The sequence below is a fragment of the Lepisma saccharinum genome, unplaced genomic scaffold (genome assembly GCF_977018435.1).
Source record: "Lepisma saccharinum unplaced genomic scaffold, izLepSacc3.1 HAP1_SCAFFOLD_650, whole genome shotgun sequence".
In the NCBI taxonomy this organism is placed as follows: Eukaryota; Metazoa; Arthropoda; class Insecta; order Zygentoma; family Lepismatidae; genus Lepisma; species Lepisma saccharinum.
In genome coordinates, this window is record NW_028143321.1 from 97,562 (window position 1) to 114,178 (window position 16,617).

At 36.6% G+C, this 16,617-nt stretch overlaps 1 protein-coding gene across 1 annotated transcript; it reads left to right on the forward strand.

Moving 5' to 3' along the window:
- The first annotated feature begins 1,120 nt into the window (after positions 1-1,120).
- Positions 1,121-13,792, forward strand: LOC145983108 (uncharacterized). Its single transcript, XM_083116385.1, has 5 exons — positions 1,121-1,250; positions 5,997-6,342; positions 8,648-8,734; positions 11,808-12,005; positions 13,694-13,792. The coding sequence occupies exons 1-5, from the start codon at positions 1,180-1,182 to the stop codon at positions 13,790-13,792; spliced, it is 801 nt and encodes a 266-aa protein (XP_082972511.1). The 5' UTR covers positions 1,121-1,179.
- Positions 13,793-16,617: the final 2,825 nt, after the last annotated feature.

Here is a 16,617-nt window from a genome sequence, read left to right on the forward strand (position 1 = left end):
ACATACAAATAGAAAAGGCTGCGACTATTTTCAAATAATTACCAGAATCATAACATAAGTAGGATAGGATCATTAAGTTTAATTATCTGATTATTTCCGCGCGTGTATATAATTATAAAAGTAAGAGAACCAAACCTGGTCCACCTAAACCATTCAAGCAAGAAAATACGAGAGGAATTAAAAAATAAGTTATTGAAGAAGCATAACATCACAGAATAAGTTATACACGTGGAACTTGGCCCTTACAGAACAGTATATAATATTATTACCATTTCATTAAAATTCCTGAGTTTTTATTTTAAACAACAAATGATACACAATTACAATCAGAAAGTTCGATTTCGATACTGAATGCAAGCCTGTACCACACAGATGAAATGAACGGAATTTGGTTCGCGTTTGGCGATACTTCTTTATCACTTTTTGAAAAAAGCTTTGATACGTATTACGCAGTGATTTCATGCAATGTTAAATTACGATTTCATTAACTACATTAGGCAACACTTATCGCATCCCCAAAATAATATTCTAATGACAAGAATCATACGACACAATTTCAAAATGTAAACAGACTGGTCGGCCGGATGAAGCTACTTATCCAAATTAGAAACTAAATATTGTGTAAATGAAAGAGTTGTAGAATACGTACATTCCTGGTACTATTTGTAAATATTACACGTATTCTACTCTCATTCTCGCAATAAAAATTAGTAGAAGAAAAGGTTCGTTAATATGGACACGAATTTGACTTCAGCCGGTTCGCGAGGAACAGTAGAAACACAGAATACTAACTACGGTCAACCAATCTCCCATAAGACTGAAACAGCCCTGGTCAACGGCAAAGATAATAGTAGGCAAATTGTCCATCACTATTTTCATTACTCTGTATTCCACATCTGGGTTGTTTTGAGGAATGAATGTCTGTTTATGCAAAGCAGATGATGTTCTTTGCTTACTGACGTTTTCACTTCAATTCATGATCAGCACATTGTGGAAAACAGACTGACTGAAAATGGTGGTGGACAACTTGCCTACTATATCTTTTGCCGTTGGATGTACATAGAGATTAGGTAAAGCCGTTGATCTCACGTTGTGCGATAAAGGAGAACCGTCTGTCAGAGCCGCCATATTGTACGGCATTTTGACGTTATAGTGATCAAATTAAACTTTAACCACAATATGGTAGCATCTTGTAGTGCATATAACTGCACAAGAAGGCAGAAAGTACGATCGGGCGTCTCTTTTCATAGGTAAATATTTAAAAATATTCTGTAATGTATAAAATGGTTACTGTTTTTATGGCATAATCATTTGGGTACCACTTTACTATACCTGAGATTCCTTCAAATTTACAGGAGAAAGTACTTACGGAATTAATTTTCTGGAGTGTTGTTCCGGAATGTAGTGTTGGTCCATTTTAATGCGAATCCATGTGGTTTTATACGAAAATCTATTTCCGACGCGCTATTGCTGCTGCCGTCATTTGCTTTCTGCAAGAGAGCACAATACGCGATATTGCTGCTGCTACAAGCCGATGTTGTCCGTATATGCTAAATTGAACGAAAGGAGTGCTAATGGAACCTAACCTAACCTAGTAGGCATACCTCGTCCCCGAAAGTAAGTAAAAAAGTCAATTTAAAATTCCTAAAGTGTTTTTAATTTTTAAAAGATTATTTCCGGCGCGTTATTGCTGCTACAAGCCGATGTTGTCCGTATATGCTAAATTGAACGAAAGGAGTGCTAATGGAACCTAACCTAACAGGCCTAACCTAACCTAGTAGGCATACCTCGTCCCCGTAAGTAAGTAAAAGAGTCAATTTAAAATTCCTAAAGTGCTTTCAATCTTTTTAAAAAAATTTAAACTGCTTGCCTTACCTAACCTAACATAACGTCAATCGTTTGTTCCCGAGGTGTTTTTTTTTAAATTTTGAATTTTTTTTTTATTTGAGCATACTTTGAAATCCGGCTCAAAAGTAGGTATTTTTCGGTAAAGGAGCTTGCGAACGATAAACGGTAAGCTATCGCCATGTTGTGTGTGGAAATAAACAAGAACAGTAAGTACTCGTAAATGTAAGAAATATACATTATTTTCGTTACAAATTCCATTATTTCACCTAAATAAGTGTTTCGGAATGCAGAATAGTACGTTAGCAATGTAAAAAAGTGCGAAAGAAATCATTCACAGGTGTCTCAGGTATAGTAAAGTAGTACCATAATTTGATAGAGTAAGCGACAAAATTCTGATGGACAAACTCTATAACACGAGAAATATTGTTAGTGTCGTCTCTCAGGGATCAATTGTAGGATCATTGCTATTTATCTGATATGTGAATAACCGCTGAATATTCAGGTTGAGGTTAATTACAGCCTAAGTTCGTTTGTGTTATTGTGATTTCATCATGCTACAAATCCCTACTAGGAGAATTTGAAAAAAAAAATAAAACAAAATCATAAAACAATGGTAAATATAACCGAGGTAAATTTTCGGTATCCGGAAAATGCCAGAAACTCGCTATTTATGTCACTTTCCACATCCCTACTTACGTATTTTGCATTGAAAAACATTGCTGAAGGTGGGATTTCGCTTGTTTCATGGAAATAATTATATTTTCGACATATGAAGTAAGTTTTGTTCGTTTGTTTTTCCTTTCGGTAATACGCTCAATGGTGGTCACAGTTTCACTGTGGTAGTCGGTATGCAGTGTTTCCACCCCACTCCACCCAAAAATACCTACGTAGCCCCACAAAGCATTGACTCATAGCCCCAAGAACCATTCATACATAGCACCACGAACCATTTGCAGAAACGTACCTTTTTCAGTTACAAAAACACGTGTTTGGAAAAACTGACCAGGATTACGTCATCACACACAGGCAACATCTGGCTGGAAGGAATGGATGCAACAGCTTTTGTGCATCGGTCACACATATCGAAAAATTGATGATTTACCGGCGAAATTCAATGAACGATGCGAGAAAACACTTCCCTGAACTTCCACAAGTCCAAAGAAACTGCATTCGGTAAGTAATTTCTCCTGTAAATTTTAATAAATCTGTTATCCGGATACGGAATATTTACCATACAAATAGAAGCAGAATATTCTACCAAACTATTGCATGTTATAGACAACGGTTTAACATGGGACGAGCAGATTGACAATATTTGTATAAACTAGCCACAAATATATATCTCTTGAAACAACTTACATAATACAATTGGTAAAAATTTACTATCCTTCGGACACCTCTAATTTTTTTGTTTCGTCAATTTTTGACATTCGTACTTACGTATCTGCTTCGCTGAACATTCCTGAAGGTGTATCAACGTTGTTTTGATGAAATTTGAACTATGTTTCCTAACCTAACAGAACTAACCTAACCACGTGCCAATGGTTTGTGGGGTAGTGCCAATGGTTCGTGGGGCTAGCGCCAATGGTTCGCAGTTATTTCCAATTTCTAGATCCTGATACTAACACGACACCAAATTTTAACTATGTTTCCTAACCTAACAGAACTAACCTATCCACGTGCCAATGGTTCGTGGGGCTAGCTATTCTCCGTCGGAGAATTAATTTTCAACGAACAACATCTATGAAACATTCTCACATCACACAAAACACCTTCCCGATGTTCGACAATGCTACAGGAACTTATTACGGTAAGCAGTTTCTTCTGTAAAAATAAATAAATGTGTCCGAAGGATAGTAAACAAGTACCTTAAGAGAAAGACTCTCAGTGATAAATCATAAGCAACAAAATCTAAAAGTTCTAAAATTTGATACAGAAAGTTTACTGATGAAAGAATTAAGAAAGATTACCAAATTAAACTGTCAAATAGATTTGATGTTTTGCAGGATTTAAATGATGATGAAAATATAAATGAAACAAATGTAAATAAGAATTGGGAGCACATACGTAATGCAATAGAATCAGCAGCTAAAGAAAGTATAGGATACCATAAACCGAGAAAAAGTAAGCCATGGTTTGATAATGAATGTCATAATCTAATAGAAATAAGAAATCAGGCTAGACTTAGGTGGTGAAATAACTCTGATGATACAAATCTAAACAATTATAATAGAATGAAGCGAGAAGTTAACCGCACGTTTAGAAGTAAAAAAAGAGATTACTTGAAAAGCAAAATTAACGAAATTGAAACAAACAGCAAAAATAAAAATATCAGAGATTTATATAAAGGTGTAAATGAGTTTAGAAAGGGGTGGCAACATAAAGTAAACTTGATAAAAGATAAAGAAGGTGATTTTGACCTTTTAAATGTCCATGTAGGAGGTAAATCAGAAGTGAATGAAGTACACACAGCAGAACCTTTAGTTCCAGAACCTAACTTGACTGAAGTTAAAGATGCTATTAAAAGGCTAAAGAATAACAAAGCACCTGGCATTGATTCAATACCAGCTGAGTTAATTAAATATGGTGGAAATTCATTAATATGTCAAATTCATAAATTAATTTGTTTAATATGGAATAAAGAAGAAATCCCTCAACAGTGGAAAGAATCCATAATTGTTCCTGTGTTTAAAAAAGGTGATACTCTCAACAACATATAAAATATTATCTAACATTCTTTTAACAAGACTAACCCCATATGCTAATGAAATTATAGGTGATTATCAATGTGGATTTAAACGCAACAGATCAACTACAGATCAAATTTTTCACATCAGACAGACACTTGAAAAAAAGTGGGAATATAATCAAAATGTCCATCAGCTATTCATTGATTTCAAAAAAAGCATATGATTCGGTCAAAAGAGATAAATTATATAATATATTAGTAGAGTTTGGAATACCTAAGAAGCTTGTTAGTATGATAAAAATATGCACCAGTGAAACAAAGTAAAATTCGTGTGGGTATTAATATGTCTGACAAATTTACAATTCATGATGTGTTAAAACAAGGAGATGCATTATCTCCATTGCTCTTTAATTTTGCCTTAGAATTTGCTGTTAGGAAGGTAAAAGAAGCTAAAGAAGGACTAAAATTAAATGGTGTGACTCAGTTGTTAGCATATGCAAATGATGTAGACTTACTGGGGGATGATGTGAATACAATTAAGAATAATGTTAAAATATTTTTCAAAACTGCTAAAGAGATAGGTTTGGAAGTTAACAAAGAGAAAACTAAATATATGGTTACAGGCCGAAACCAAGTGTTAGGTAATAATCAAAATCTAATTATTGATAACAACTCGTTTGAAACAGTTTCCAAATTCAAATACTTAGGAGTAATATTAACAAATGAAAATTATATTAAAGAGGAAATAAAAAGTAGGCTTAATTCAGGAAATGCATGTTACTTCTCTCTTCATAAGCTTTTGTCTTCTCGTTTAATATCTAAGAAACTAAAAGTTAAAATATACAAAACCGTAATTTTGCCTGTAGTATTATATGGGTGTGAAACTTGGTCCCTTACATTGAAAGAGGAACATAAATTGAGAGTATTTGAAAATAGGATCGTTAGGAAAATCTTTGGACCTAAAAGGGATAAGGAGACAGGTGAGTGGAGAAGGTTACATAATTTAGAGCTACATAATTTGTATTAATGTCCAGATATTATTAGAATAATTAAATCAAGAAGACAGGTGGGCAGGCCATGTGGCACGAATGGGAGAGGAAAGAGGAGTTTACAGGATTGTTGTTGGGAAACCTGATGGTAAGAGACCTGTGGGAAGGCCAAGACGAAGATGGAGGGACAACGTTGAGATGGACCTAAGGGAAATCGGTAGGGATGGAAAAGAGTATATAGATCTTGCTCAAGATAGGGACAGATGGAAGGCCTGTGTTTTGCAGCCATGAACCTTCGGGTTTAAGAAGGCTAGAGAGTTAGTTAGTTTATCTATTATGGACTGATTTACCCTCATATTGAATATGGTATCGTAGCATGGGGTAGAGCTTGTCATACTAAAATCTCCAGAGTACTAAGACTTCTAAAAAGAGCCTTGAGAATTAACAACACTTTTGTTGATGCCTTGCAGGTTTCCGCTAAGGAACGAAGAGCACTTGAATCGCTGGTTGGTGGCAATAAGACGCAAGGAATTTGTCCCAACCAGGTTCAGCTTCATATGCAGTAAACATTTTGTACCACAGGACTTTGAAGAGAGGCCTTATGGTGGGCGCCCAACCTTAAGAAGAAATGCTGTGCCAAGCATATTTAATTTTTCAAACCATCGTTTGAAACGGGAAGTTGTAAAGAAATCTTCGTCCAGAAGAAATGCTTTGTCATCCCATAGTACAAGTGATCACTGCTATAGTGTGCAGGAGAATGAACCACGTAGATATGTAGTATTTTCATTTAGAAATGAAGAAGAACTTCAATGTAAGGTGTGTGTCAGTAAACTGGAGATAATCATTGTGTAGCTGTTGTTAGGAAAATGTGTAAATTTTGCATAGTTATTCAGGAGTAAACTTTTATTTTTATTTTATAGGTTTTCAGAGTTTATTTTGGTTAAAAAATGTAACAATTTATTGGGTATTTGTTTACTATCCTTTGGACACATTTCTTTATTTTTACAGAAGAAACTACTTACCGTAATAAGTTCCTGTAGCATTGTCTAACATCGGGAAGGTGTTTTGTGTGAAGTGGGAATGTTTCATAGCTGAAATTGATGTTGTTCATTGAAAATTAATTCTCCGACTGAGAATAGATAGCCCCACGAACCATAGGCATTTGGATAGGTTAGTTTTGTTAGGTTAGGAAACATAGTTAAAATTTGGTGTCATGTTAGTATCAGGATCTAGAAATTGGAAATAATTGTGAACCATTGGCGCTAGCCCCACGAACCATTGGCACGTGGTTAGGTTAGTTCTGTTAGGTTAGGAAACATAGTTAAAATTTGGTGTCGTGTTAGTATCAGGATCTAGAAATTGGAAATAATTGCGAACCATTGGTGCGTGGTTAGGTTAGTTCTGTTAGGTTAGGAAACATAGTTAAAATTTGGTGTCGTGTTAGTATCAGGATCTAGAAATTGGAAATAATTGCGAACCATTGGCGCTAGCCCCACGAACCATTGGCGTGTGGTTAGGTTAGTTCTGTTAGGTTAGGAAACATAGTTAAAATTTGGTGTCGTGTTAGTATCAGGATCTAGAAATTGGAAATAATTGCGAACCATTGGCGCTAGCCCCACGAACTATTGGCACGTGGTTAGGTTAGTTCTGTTAGGTTAGGAAACATAGTTAAAATTTGGTGTCGTGTTAGTATCAGGATCTAGAAATTGGAAATAATTGCGAACCATTGGCGCTAGCCCCACGAACCATTGGTGCGTGGTTAGGTTAGTTCTGTTAGGTTAGGAAACATAGTTAAAATTTGGTGTCGTGTTAGTATCAGGATCTAGAAATTGGAAATAATTGCGAACCATTGGTGCGTGGTTAGGTTAGTTCTGTTAGGTTAGGAAACATAGTTAAAATTTGGTGTCGTGTTAGTATCAGGATCTAGAAATTGGAAATAATTGCGAACCATTGGCGCTAGCCCCACGAACCATTGGCGTGTGGTTAGGTTAGTTCATCTCAGGCAAGCGAAAAGGCCTATCAGAAAGACGTACTGGTAATGTGAAAAATTGCAATTAATTTCATCAAAACAACGTTGATACACCTTCAGGAATGTTCCGCGAAGCAGATACGTAAGTACGAATGTCAAAAATTGACGAAACGAAAAAATGAGAGGTGTCCGAAGGATAGTAAATTTTTACCGATGTTTGTAATGTAGTAAAAAAAAACAGGACCAAGAGTTAAAACTGAAACTGTATACATGGGTTCCTCCTAATGTTAGCCTTGGACTTATAGGTACCCAGTATACATTAATCTTTCAGTTCAACACTGGATCAGTAATATTTGTTTTCGACTGCTTTCTGAGATAGCTACTGGTAATTGATGTGGATGTAGAGCCATGGAGATACCTGCGATGCATAAGAGTACCTTTTCAGCTTTCTTGATTAACCCTCAACTACAGTTGTCACGTCCCACGGACCGGAGTGTTCCTTTTGCTTGTTACCCCCACCATTAGTTTTGACCTTGAGGCTGCTTGTCTTTCAGTACCTTCCTCAAATTCAGTGTACTGTGAAAGCGTGAAGGAAAAGTTTGCATTATATGCTTCTGTGTTGTTCTATTTATATACTGCAGTGACACGGTTTTTGGGGGTTAAAATCATCGGATTTATTACGATCAATAGACAAGAGAATTGCAGATTTTTTTATTTGAAGCATATACTGAATAGAGGGAGCCGTGATTTTGAAGAATGAATGTTAAACAATAACTAAGGACTAAATTCACCTTGATCAGCTGTGTGTAAATACTCAGTTAAGATATATTTTGGCTTAGTGAATTTGTTTTCCTTAAACTCACAATGTAAACAAAATACTTTTTTCAGAAGTTCAAAAAGAATGTTTCGTTCTCAAAACTATGTAATTGTGTAATAACAAAGCATACAACATGATTAAATTCACATCATTTAAAATATGTCCTGATATAGTTATATTCCTTTTTTTCTTAGAGGTCCCGTGGACTGTGTTAGTGCCCAAAACGTTCACGACAGCGGTTAAGGGTTAACACTCTAAATTAATTACCTAGTATTTAATCCTAGTAACATCATTGAGATTTATTATATCCTATTAATATATCTGTTTCTTCACAGAATAAAGATGAAAAAACCTCCAAGGCAAAGAAGAGAAGGAAAGGGAAATCGTCTGCATCAACAGCGAAGAATTGTAGCATGCCTCAGGTAACACATTATCATCATACCTTGGAAAGTTGATAAGGTTTTCACAGTATGTTCACTGTCTGCTCTCCCTCTCTGACCCTATAGTGATCATTCATATTCAGTGTTCCAGTTAAAAGCATAATTAAACAATGAAATAACAATAAATATATTTACTTGAATTGAAGTAAAATCATTTTTCTTTTTGCAGAGATCATATTCAATAGTTTTGTTCAAGAATTTTTATTTATGAATTGGTCTATAGTTCAGGTGGGGTGTGAACAAATGACTCTGTACTATAGAAATTGGAATCAGGACACAGAATAATGATCTATGTATGTAATTCGTTCTTTTTTTTGTGGGGGGAGCTGTAAATATGTGGCTGTGGAAGGGAGAGAGATACACGGTTGTTGTGTTGAAATGTCTAGAAAATATGGAAGCAGTAATAATTGCCTGAATGTTAGTGACAGTGGTTCTACGTTAGCATGCAATGTTAATTGGATTAGACGTTATCCAGTGTCAAGTGCTTTTAACTTTACTTATTATAACATTATGTTTCGAGAGAGCACCTCTTCAATTGTTAGTGGCTGAACAATTTCCTTTTTGTGCAGTTCATGACAGACCTGCTGTTGTTTTATTTTTATTACTGATTCAGTGCACTAAAAAAGTACTCCCCCCCCAAAAAAAAGAATCTGTTCCAATTATTGCTCCACTTAAGCTATTTTTGAAATTTTTTAGGAGAGGGGACCACATTTGCTTGAATTATACACTGGGATGATGTACAGGGTTTTGGCTGCTTCTTTTTATTATCCTTAGTGTTATAGTAGATATTCTCACATGTTTAAAAAATAAATTATACAGCAAACTTGACCTTTCTATTTAGCTTCTGAAAGTAATATTGTTGCATTAACCATTTATTTTTTAATGATACATTTATAGTAAAAATTCTGTCACATTTCATCTTCTTGAAATGAACACAATTATAATAGTGTTAATAAAATGTGTCACTTGAATGGTTAATTTGTATGATCTTTTAAAAAAGTAAAGTGCTCCCCTGTGCTTAGCACCATGCCATGAAGGCGTATAGGGGGTGTGGGGGTAATGCCCCACACTTTCTTGATCCGGTCGTGAGTGGGGGTGATTTGATCAGCATCACGCCCCTGACCACCTTTACCCCCCATGGTTTCCCCCCAGGTACCCATGTTATTTGACGCTGGGTGGGCGCCGGGGCCGCTTCCATCGTTAGAAAAGTTCCCGGATTTGAACCGGCCGGGGATCGAACCCGGGACCTTTAGCATGGTAGTCAGACGCGTTACCGACTGAGCCACCGCGGCCACTTTAAGAGTGGCAAACAACTTGCTCATTGTAAGCAAAACCTTACAACTTTCTGTGGAAACCTTGATACCCAATGAACTGTGCAACCTGAGTGCCAGAGAGCATTCAGTGGTCAACTTCCGATCTCGCTGCCGAAGGTCCTGGATTCTTGTCATTGTGATTAGCCATGCAAAATAAGAAAAATACATTCAACACGATGTGGGTGATTGTAGATTAGGCACACACAGGAGATGTACTGCATAGAAATTTTCAGCAAAAAATGCAATCTCGGCCAGAACTCAAACCCGGGTCTCTGGCATACTGTGCCATTGCTCTAACCACTGAGCTACCAAGCCAGCCTGGCGTCGCCTGATTTTTCGCTATCGCTGTTTTACCTGAGTGGAATAGTTTCTGCCAGTGCTGCCACAACGGGATCTGTTACCTTTGAAACACAGTAGACTTCGACATTGCCTGGTTCCTCCCAGCATAGAGATGTTAATTATTATAGATTAGGCACACACAGGAGATGTACTACGTATATATTTTCAGCGAAAAATGCACACACCAGGTGGGGCCAGGCCGGCTCGAGCTCAGTGGTTGGAGCAATGGCACGGTATGCCAGAGACCCGGGTTCGAGTCCTGGTCGAGCCTGCATTTTTTGCTGAAAATTTCTACGATGATGTGTATGTTTTGCCTGAACAACAGATTTAGGATTTATCTGAGTTGTTAATGAACATTCCATATTCATGATGTTAAATTGTGGGGTTTAAGTTGGAAGTTTACAAAAGAAACAAAGTATCAACAAACTTTCCTTGAACCAATGAATAACTAAAAAAAATATACTTGGATAAATATTTTTTTTTAGTTATTCATTGGTTCAAGGAAAGTTTGTTGATGCTTTGTTTCTTTTGTAATCTTTCAGGATCAAGCATGTAGGTTTGTTATCCCAAAAGTTAAAAAATAGATAGCTCTTTTGGAACATACTTCAAAAGAACTGCAATATTGTATGTTTGATAATATATGGTATCTTCAAATTTTTATTCATATTTCTCATATACTCATTTAGTGTTTGTTTTTTTCAATACATTTTTGAAGTTAATTTTATCGCATCACTGCCAAAAAAATGTTGGTTTTAAATACACTTATGCTAAGATAGACTAATTTATAGCAACCATATTTTCAGAACGTGAAATCGGGACGGGACGTTTTTAATACTCTATTCCTGTCACAATGCATGACCGCGTGCACGTACACAGCACACATTTGAGGACTAACTTACGGCGTTGGTTGTTGTGTTCAACTTGCGCCGTTGTTTTCCATCCGACAACAATTACCCACACAGTCGGCCACCTCTACCAACGAACACAACTGTATACGCTCAACCTCTCTTTATTCCCCTGCCTGACTAACATGCAAGAAACCATTCCTTGCATGTTATCTTTTATCTTTCGCAATCAACAATTTTTTCTGGAAAATGTGCGTTTGTATGTTTATTATGACTGAGTAAACACTAGAAAATTAAAGAAAAAATGGCTTGACAAGAAATCGGTACACTTTGACGTCCCGAATGAGGTCAGACAAAAGTCTGGACACGGACTAAAAAAAGGGACTGTCCTGACTAAGTAGGGATGTCTGGGAGCCTTAGACTAATTGGGACTGGACCCACAGTTTGAAGTGGGGTGTGAACTGTACAGGCTCAATGAATTTAGTAGTACTTTTATGATTTATACAATGTAATGTTGATATCCTTATTTTCACCCTTTGTTGTTTGTAACTTTTGCAGGTTGAAACTAACGATACACCAAGCTTTCCCAAGAGGAGGAGGTATGTTAAGATCTTAAAACAGGTACCAGATGACGAAAATCAATCACCAAGCAACAAGAAACATGTAGTACGAAGGAAAACATGTGAGAAAGTAGAATATCAAAATTCCAGAACGAGGTCAACCAGAATAGTACAGAAAAAACAGAGCAATGAAAAGGTATGATGCCTTTAGTAAATGTTTGGAAAAATATACTAATTTAATTTTTTTCCTTCACAATCAGTCTTCAGTTATTAATTTTACTTTTTAAAATGTACTCTAATTATTTAGGCATGTGCATAGTGCAGATTTGTTAATTATGAGCTTATTACTGAAGGAATTCAAGGAATCTGAGCTACATGGGTGACATGGGTGGCTTACAGGAGCACCGCGATATGATCCACTAATTTAACTGAAATGTCACTTATTTCAAATATGTGCTTCTTTGCTACTTTTTACACATAAAATGTTTATGAAATTGAAATATGTGTTTATTTTTCAACTTAAGGCAAGCAACCAAACCACACTAACTGAGCGTTGCAAGTGTTAGATAGGCCTGTATTCTAACTTGGGCACTGTGGAATAATCTTGAAACACTAAGGGCACCGTGAAACAAAAAAGTTTGGGAACTCCTGACCTAAGTAAATGTAAATATTCACTCTGCACAAAATTATACCTTTTTAAGCTACAAAAATATGTGACTTCTGTTCTGGATTCAGTAAATTCCAAGTAAAGGAAGTGGCTCTGTGAGTGTTTTTTGTAGGATGACACCCTGCTCGGAAAAGAAATTCAGACATTGTGGTGATCTTTTTTTTTTTACTTACAAATACAGTAAAGTCCTGATAAGTCGAAGTGAAAGAAAATAGTCGATCGTCTTCTGGTTGAAGAGAATGGTCAATTGTCTTTTGCTTCAGGCAGAAGAAAACTGAAGTTTCTTTCTGTGCCTTGGATTAAGACTCTACTGAAAAAATAAATACGCTGACCAAGGCAGTAATTTATTTTATTAAAAACATAAACTAAACGTAAAGTTTCAACCTTCTAGCAAGGTCTTCTTCAGACTCTGTATCAAGTACAAAAGTAACAAGATACAAAAACAGGGCATTATATATAGACAAACATTACTCCCTCCAGACTATTAGAAAGTTGTTATGGAACTTTCTAGCAGGTGGCTTCCCTTGTCAACTGTACTTTCACCTAAAGTGAAACAACTTTCTAATAGTCTGGAGGGAGTAATGTTTGTGTATATATAATGCCCTGTTTTTGTATCTTGTTACTTTTGTACTTGATACAGAGTCTGAAGAAGACCTTGCTAGAAGGTTGAAACGTTACGTTTAGTTTATGTTTTTAATAGGGATGGGTCGATATGAAATTTTGGCCGATACCGATAAAGTACCGATATAAAATTTACCGATACCGATAACCGATATTCTACCGATCCGATATAAAATTAGAAATGGTCCTTGAAGAACCTGAAGGGTTCACTGACCTCTTTAATAAATGTGTGTTTCAAGGTGACTGCAGTGCAAGATAAATTGCATATTTAGACATTTTCTTTTTTAGAAAGTATGGCATGGATATTATCCCTAAAAATTACAACAAAATGGCAGAATTTTGCACTAAATTATCAGATAATAATCGATATATCGGATCAGTAAAATAATCGGTAATTTTATCGATAAACCGATACACCGATATGCCTATATTGGCCGATACCGATAGAGTACCGATTAATCGGTCCCATCCCTAGTTTTTAATAAAATAAATTACTGCCTTGGTCAGCATATTTATTTTTTCATAATCATGGAAACAAGGCTTAATGGTGTTATAATAAGACTCTACTGTATACATTTACATTACTGTGTTTACAGAAATACACAACACCAACAAATAAGCTAAAAACTCCCAAATTTGAAGAGAACTGCAAAGGAGGTTCACGTCTTATTCCTTGGAAGTTTAGGAGGCTTTGATATTTGGAGAAATGTTTTTATCATTCATCACCACAAATTTTTCAAGATTTAATAATTTGCATAGTAGTGTATATTGGGCGTTTCAAAATAATACTTGGTACGAGTGTTTTTGTAGCCTCTTTTTTATCAATAGAAAATCAGTTTTTGACATATTTTGACAAATTTTTGTCGATGTTTTAGCGTTTAGCGATGTTTTTGTAAAATTTCCTATTTTTCTTTTTTTTTTTCCACTCATACTTGGTACGAGCACACACAAGCATAGGTTCTATTTATACTTTTTCTCACGTATAGGCGTACATGACGAATTCGCAAACAGATTTTTTCTAAGTCTTACCGTTTCCAAGATAACCCCACTTCCGGTTGCTATTTTGGATTTCCGAACATAGGTTCTATTCATACTTTTTCTCACATATAGGCGTACATGACGAATTCGCAAACAGATTTTTTCTAAGTTTTGCTGTTTCCAAGATAACCCCACCCCCGGTCGCCATTTTGGATTTCCGAGAATAGGTTCTATTCATATTTTACTCACATATAGGCGTACATGACGAATTCGCAAACAGATTTTTTCTAAGTCTTGCTGTTTCCAAGATAACCCCACTTCCGGTTGCCATTTTGGATTTCCGAGAATAGGTTCTATTCATATTTTACTTACATATAGGTGTACATGACGAATCTGCAAACAGATTTTTCCTAAGTCTTACTGTTTCCAAGATAACTAGTAGAGTAAGTGCCCGGGTTCTGCACCATCAAGTGAGGAGCAGTGTTGCCAACCCCACACTCGAAAAAATCACCAAGGTTTTTTTTTTTTCGGTCTAACCTAACCTAAAGCAAGGAGTTGGCAACACTGCTTGAGAGTTCTGCAACCGGGAGTGGGGCTCGCAGTGTTGCCAACACCTACTCGAAAAAATCACCAAGGTTTTTGTCTTGGTCTAACCTAACCTAAAGCAAGGAGCTGGCAACACTGCTTGAGGCTTGCCTTACAGTGCATAAAGCAAGGTTGCCAACCTACTGGTACTTTTCCCATAGCCTTTTACAAAAAAGAGAGAGGAGAGAGAGAGAGGGAAGAGTTAAACAACCGACAGTCTACCTACAGCCTTTTTTGGTCTAACCTAACCTAAAGCAAGGAGCTGGCAACTTTGCTTGAGGCTTGCCTTACAGTGCATAAAGCAATGTTGCGAACCTACTGGTACTTTTGCCATGGCCTTTTACAAAAAAGAGAGAGGAGAGAGAGAGAGGGAAGAGTTATTAAACCGACAGTCTACCTACAGCTTTTTTTGGTCTAACCTAACCTAAAGCAAGGAGCTGGCAACTTTGCTTGAGGCTTGCCTTACAGTGCATAAAGCAATTTTTGCCAACCTACACACACTGGGCAAGGAGAGCCGGCACTGCCGTAAAAGAGAGAGAGATGGGTGGATGGTAACACTGCACGGGTTCAACGTCAGAAAGTGGAGCTCGGTGGAGCTCGCCTTAATGGTTTTCTCTTGTAAGGCATGAGCTCTATTTTCTCGCAGTGTCCTACCTACTTACTTGGCAAGGGCTAGAGAGAGAGAGAGACACCTATAGCTGGCAACAGTGGTGTGCGAATGCGCCATATCGTAATTTTCCAACTCCGTATATCGCGACCTTTGTAAACCTCTCTCGGGGGCGATGTGACACACACACACACACACTCACACTCACTCACTCACTCACTCACTCACTCACTCACTCACTCACTCACACACACACACTCACACACTCACACACTCACTCACACACACTCACACACTCACACACTCACTCACTCACTCACTCACTCACTCTCTCTCTCTCTCTCTCTCTCACTCACTCACTCACTCACTCACTCACTCACTCACTCACTCACTCACTCACTCACTCACTCACACTCTCTCTCTCTCTCTCTCTCTCTCTCTCTCTCTCTCTCTCTCTCTCTCTCTCTCTCATCCTTGAAGGATGAACGTACCTTATCGTAATTTTCCAAGTCCCGGTCAAATGTTTATATATCGTGACTTTTGTAAACCTCTCGGAACGATGTGATCTCTCTGCCACACACACACACGCCTCTCATTATTTCTGTATTGTGACGTGTTTATTTTGGTATGGGAGGACAGAAGACACCGAGACTCGAGCGACACACTAAACCCAACCTCTCTATGCGTACTCTACGTCAGCAAAAAAAAAAAAGGTTAAAGGTTCCAAATAACAATAGTTAAGAGTTTACCCAATCTAGTAAAGTGGATTGGTTGAAATATCCAAGGCGTATCTTTGCATTTTTTTTTTTTTCAAATATGAACACGTTAAAACTGAACTGTCTTGGATTTTGAGTTTTGTATTTGCCCTGAGAAAATTCTATATAAAATAACATACCTGAAAATTATATTCGTAGTAGATTGATTTTTTTTTGAGTTTTGTAATCACCTCAAGAAATTCTATATAAAATAACATACCTGAAAATTGTATTTACAGTAGATTGAATTCTTGAGTTTTTTGTTTTTGCACACAAGAAATTATATATAAATAACACACCTGAAATTCTATTTACAGTAGATTGAATTTTTGAGTTTTGTAATCACTCCAACAAATTCTATATAAAATAACATACCTGAAAATTGTATCGCTAGACACTTTTTGATTTCTGTGATTTTTTTTGGAGAAAGCATAATGGCATCCACCACCAGTTTCAATCGAAAAAATGATAAAACTGAATGTGTTACTTGCGAAAAATTAATATCTAAAACTAATATTAGCAAGCACAGGGCAAGATGTAGCGAAACAGGTTCGAGAATTAATCGTTCGTTACCTTCTAAGTCTTGTGCTCGATG

Excerpts from the sequence above, each read along its gene's own strand:
- LOC145983108 (XM_083116385.1), top strand. The coding sequence starts at position 1,180 with ATGGTAGCATCTTGTAGTGCATATAACTGCACAAGAAGGCAGAAAGTA. Across the intron at positions 6,343-8,647 it reads AAGAAGAACTTCAATGTAAG|AATAAAGATGAAAAAACCTC; the intron begins GTGTGTGTCAGT and ends GTTTCTTCACAG. Across the intron at positions 8,735-11,807 it reads AGAATTGTAGCATGCCTCAG|GTTGAAACTAACGATACACC; the intron begins GTAACACATTAT and ends TAACTTTTGCAG.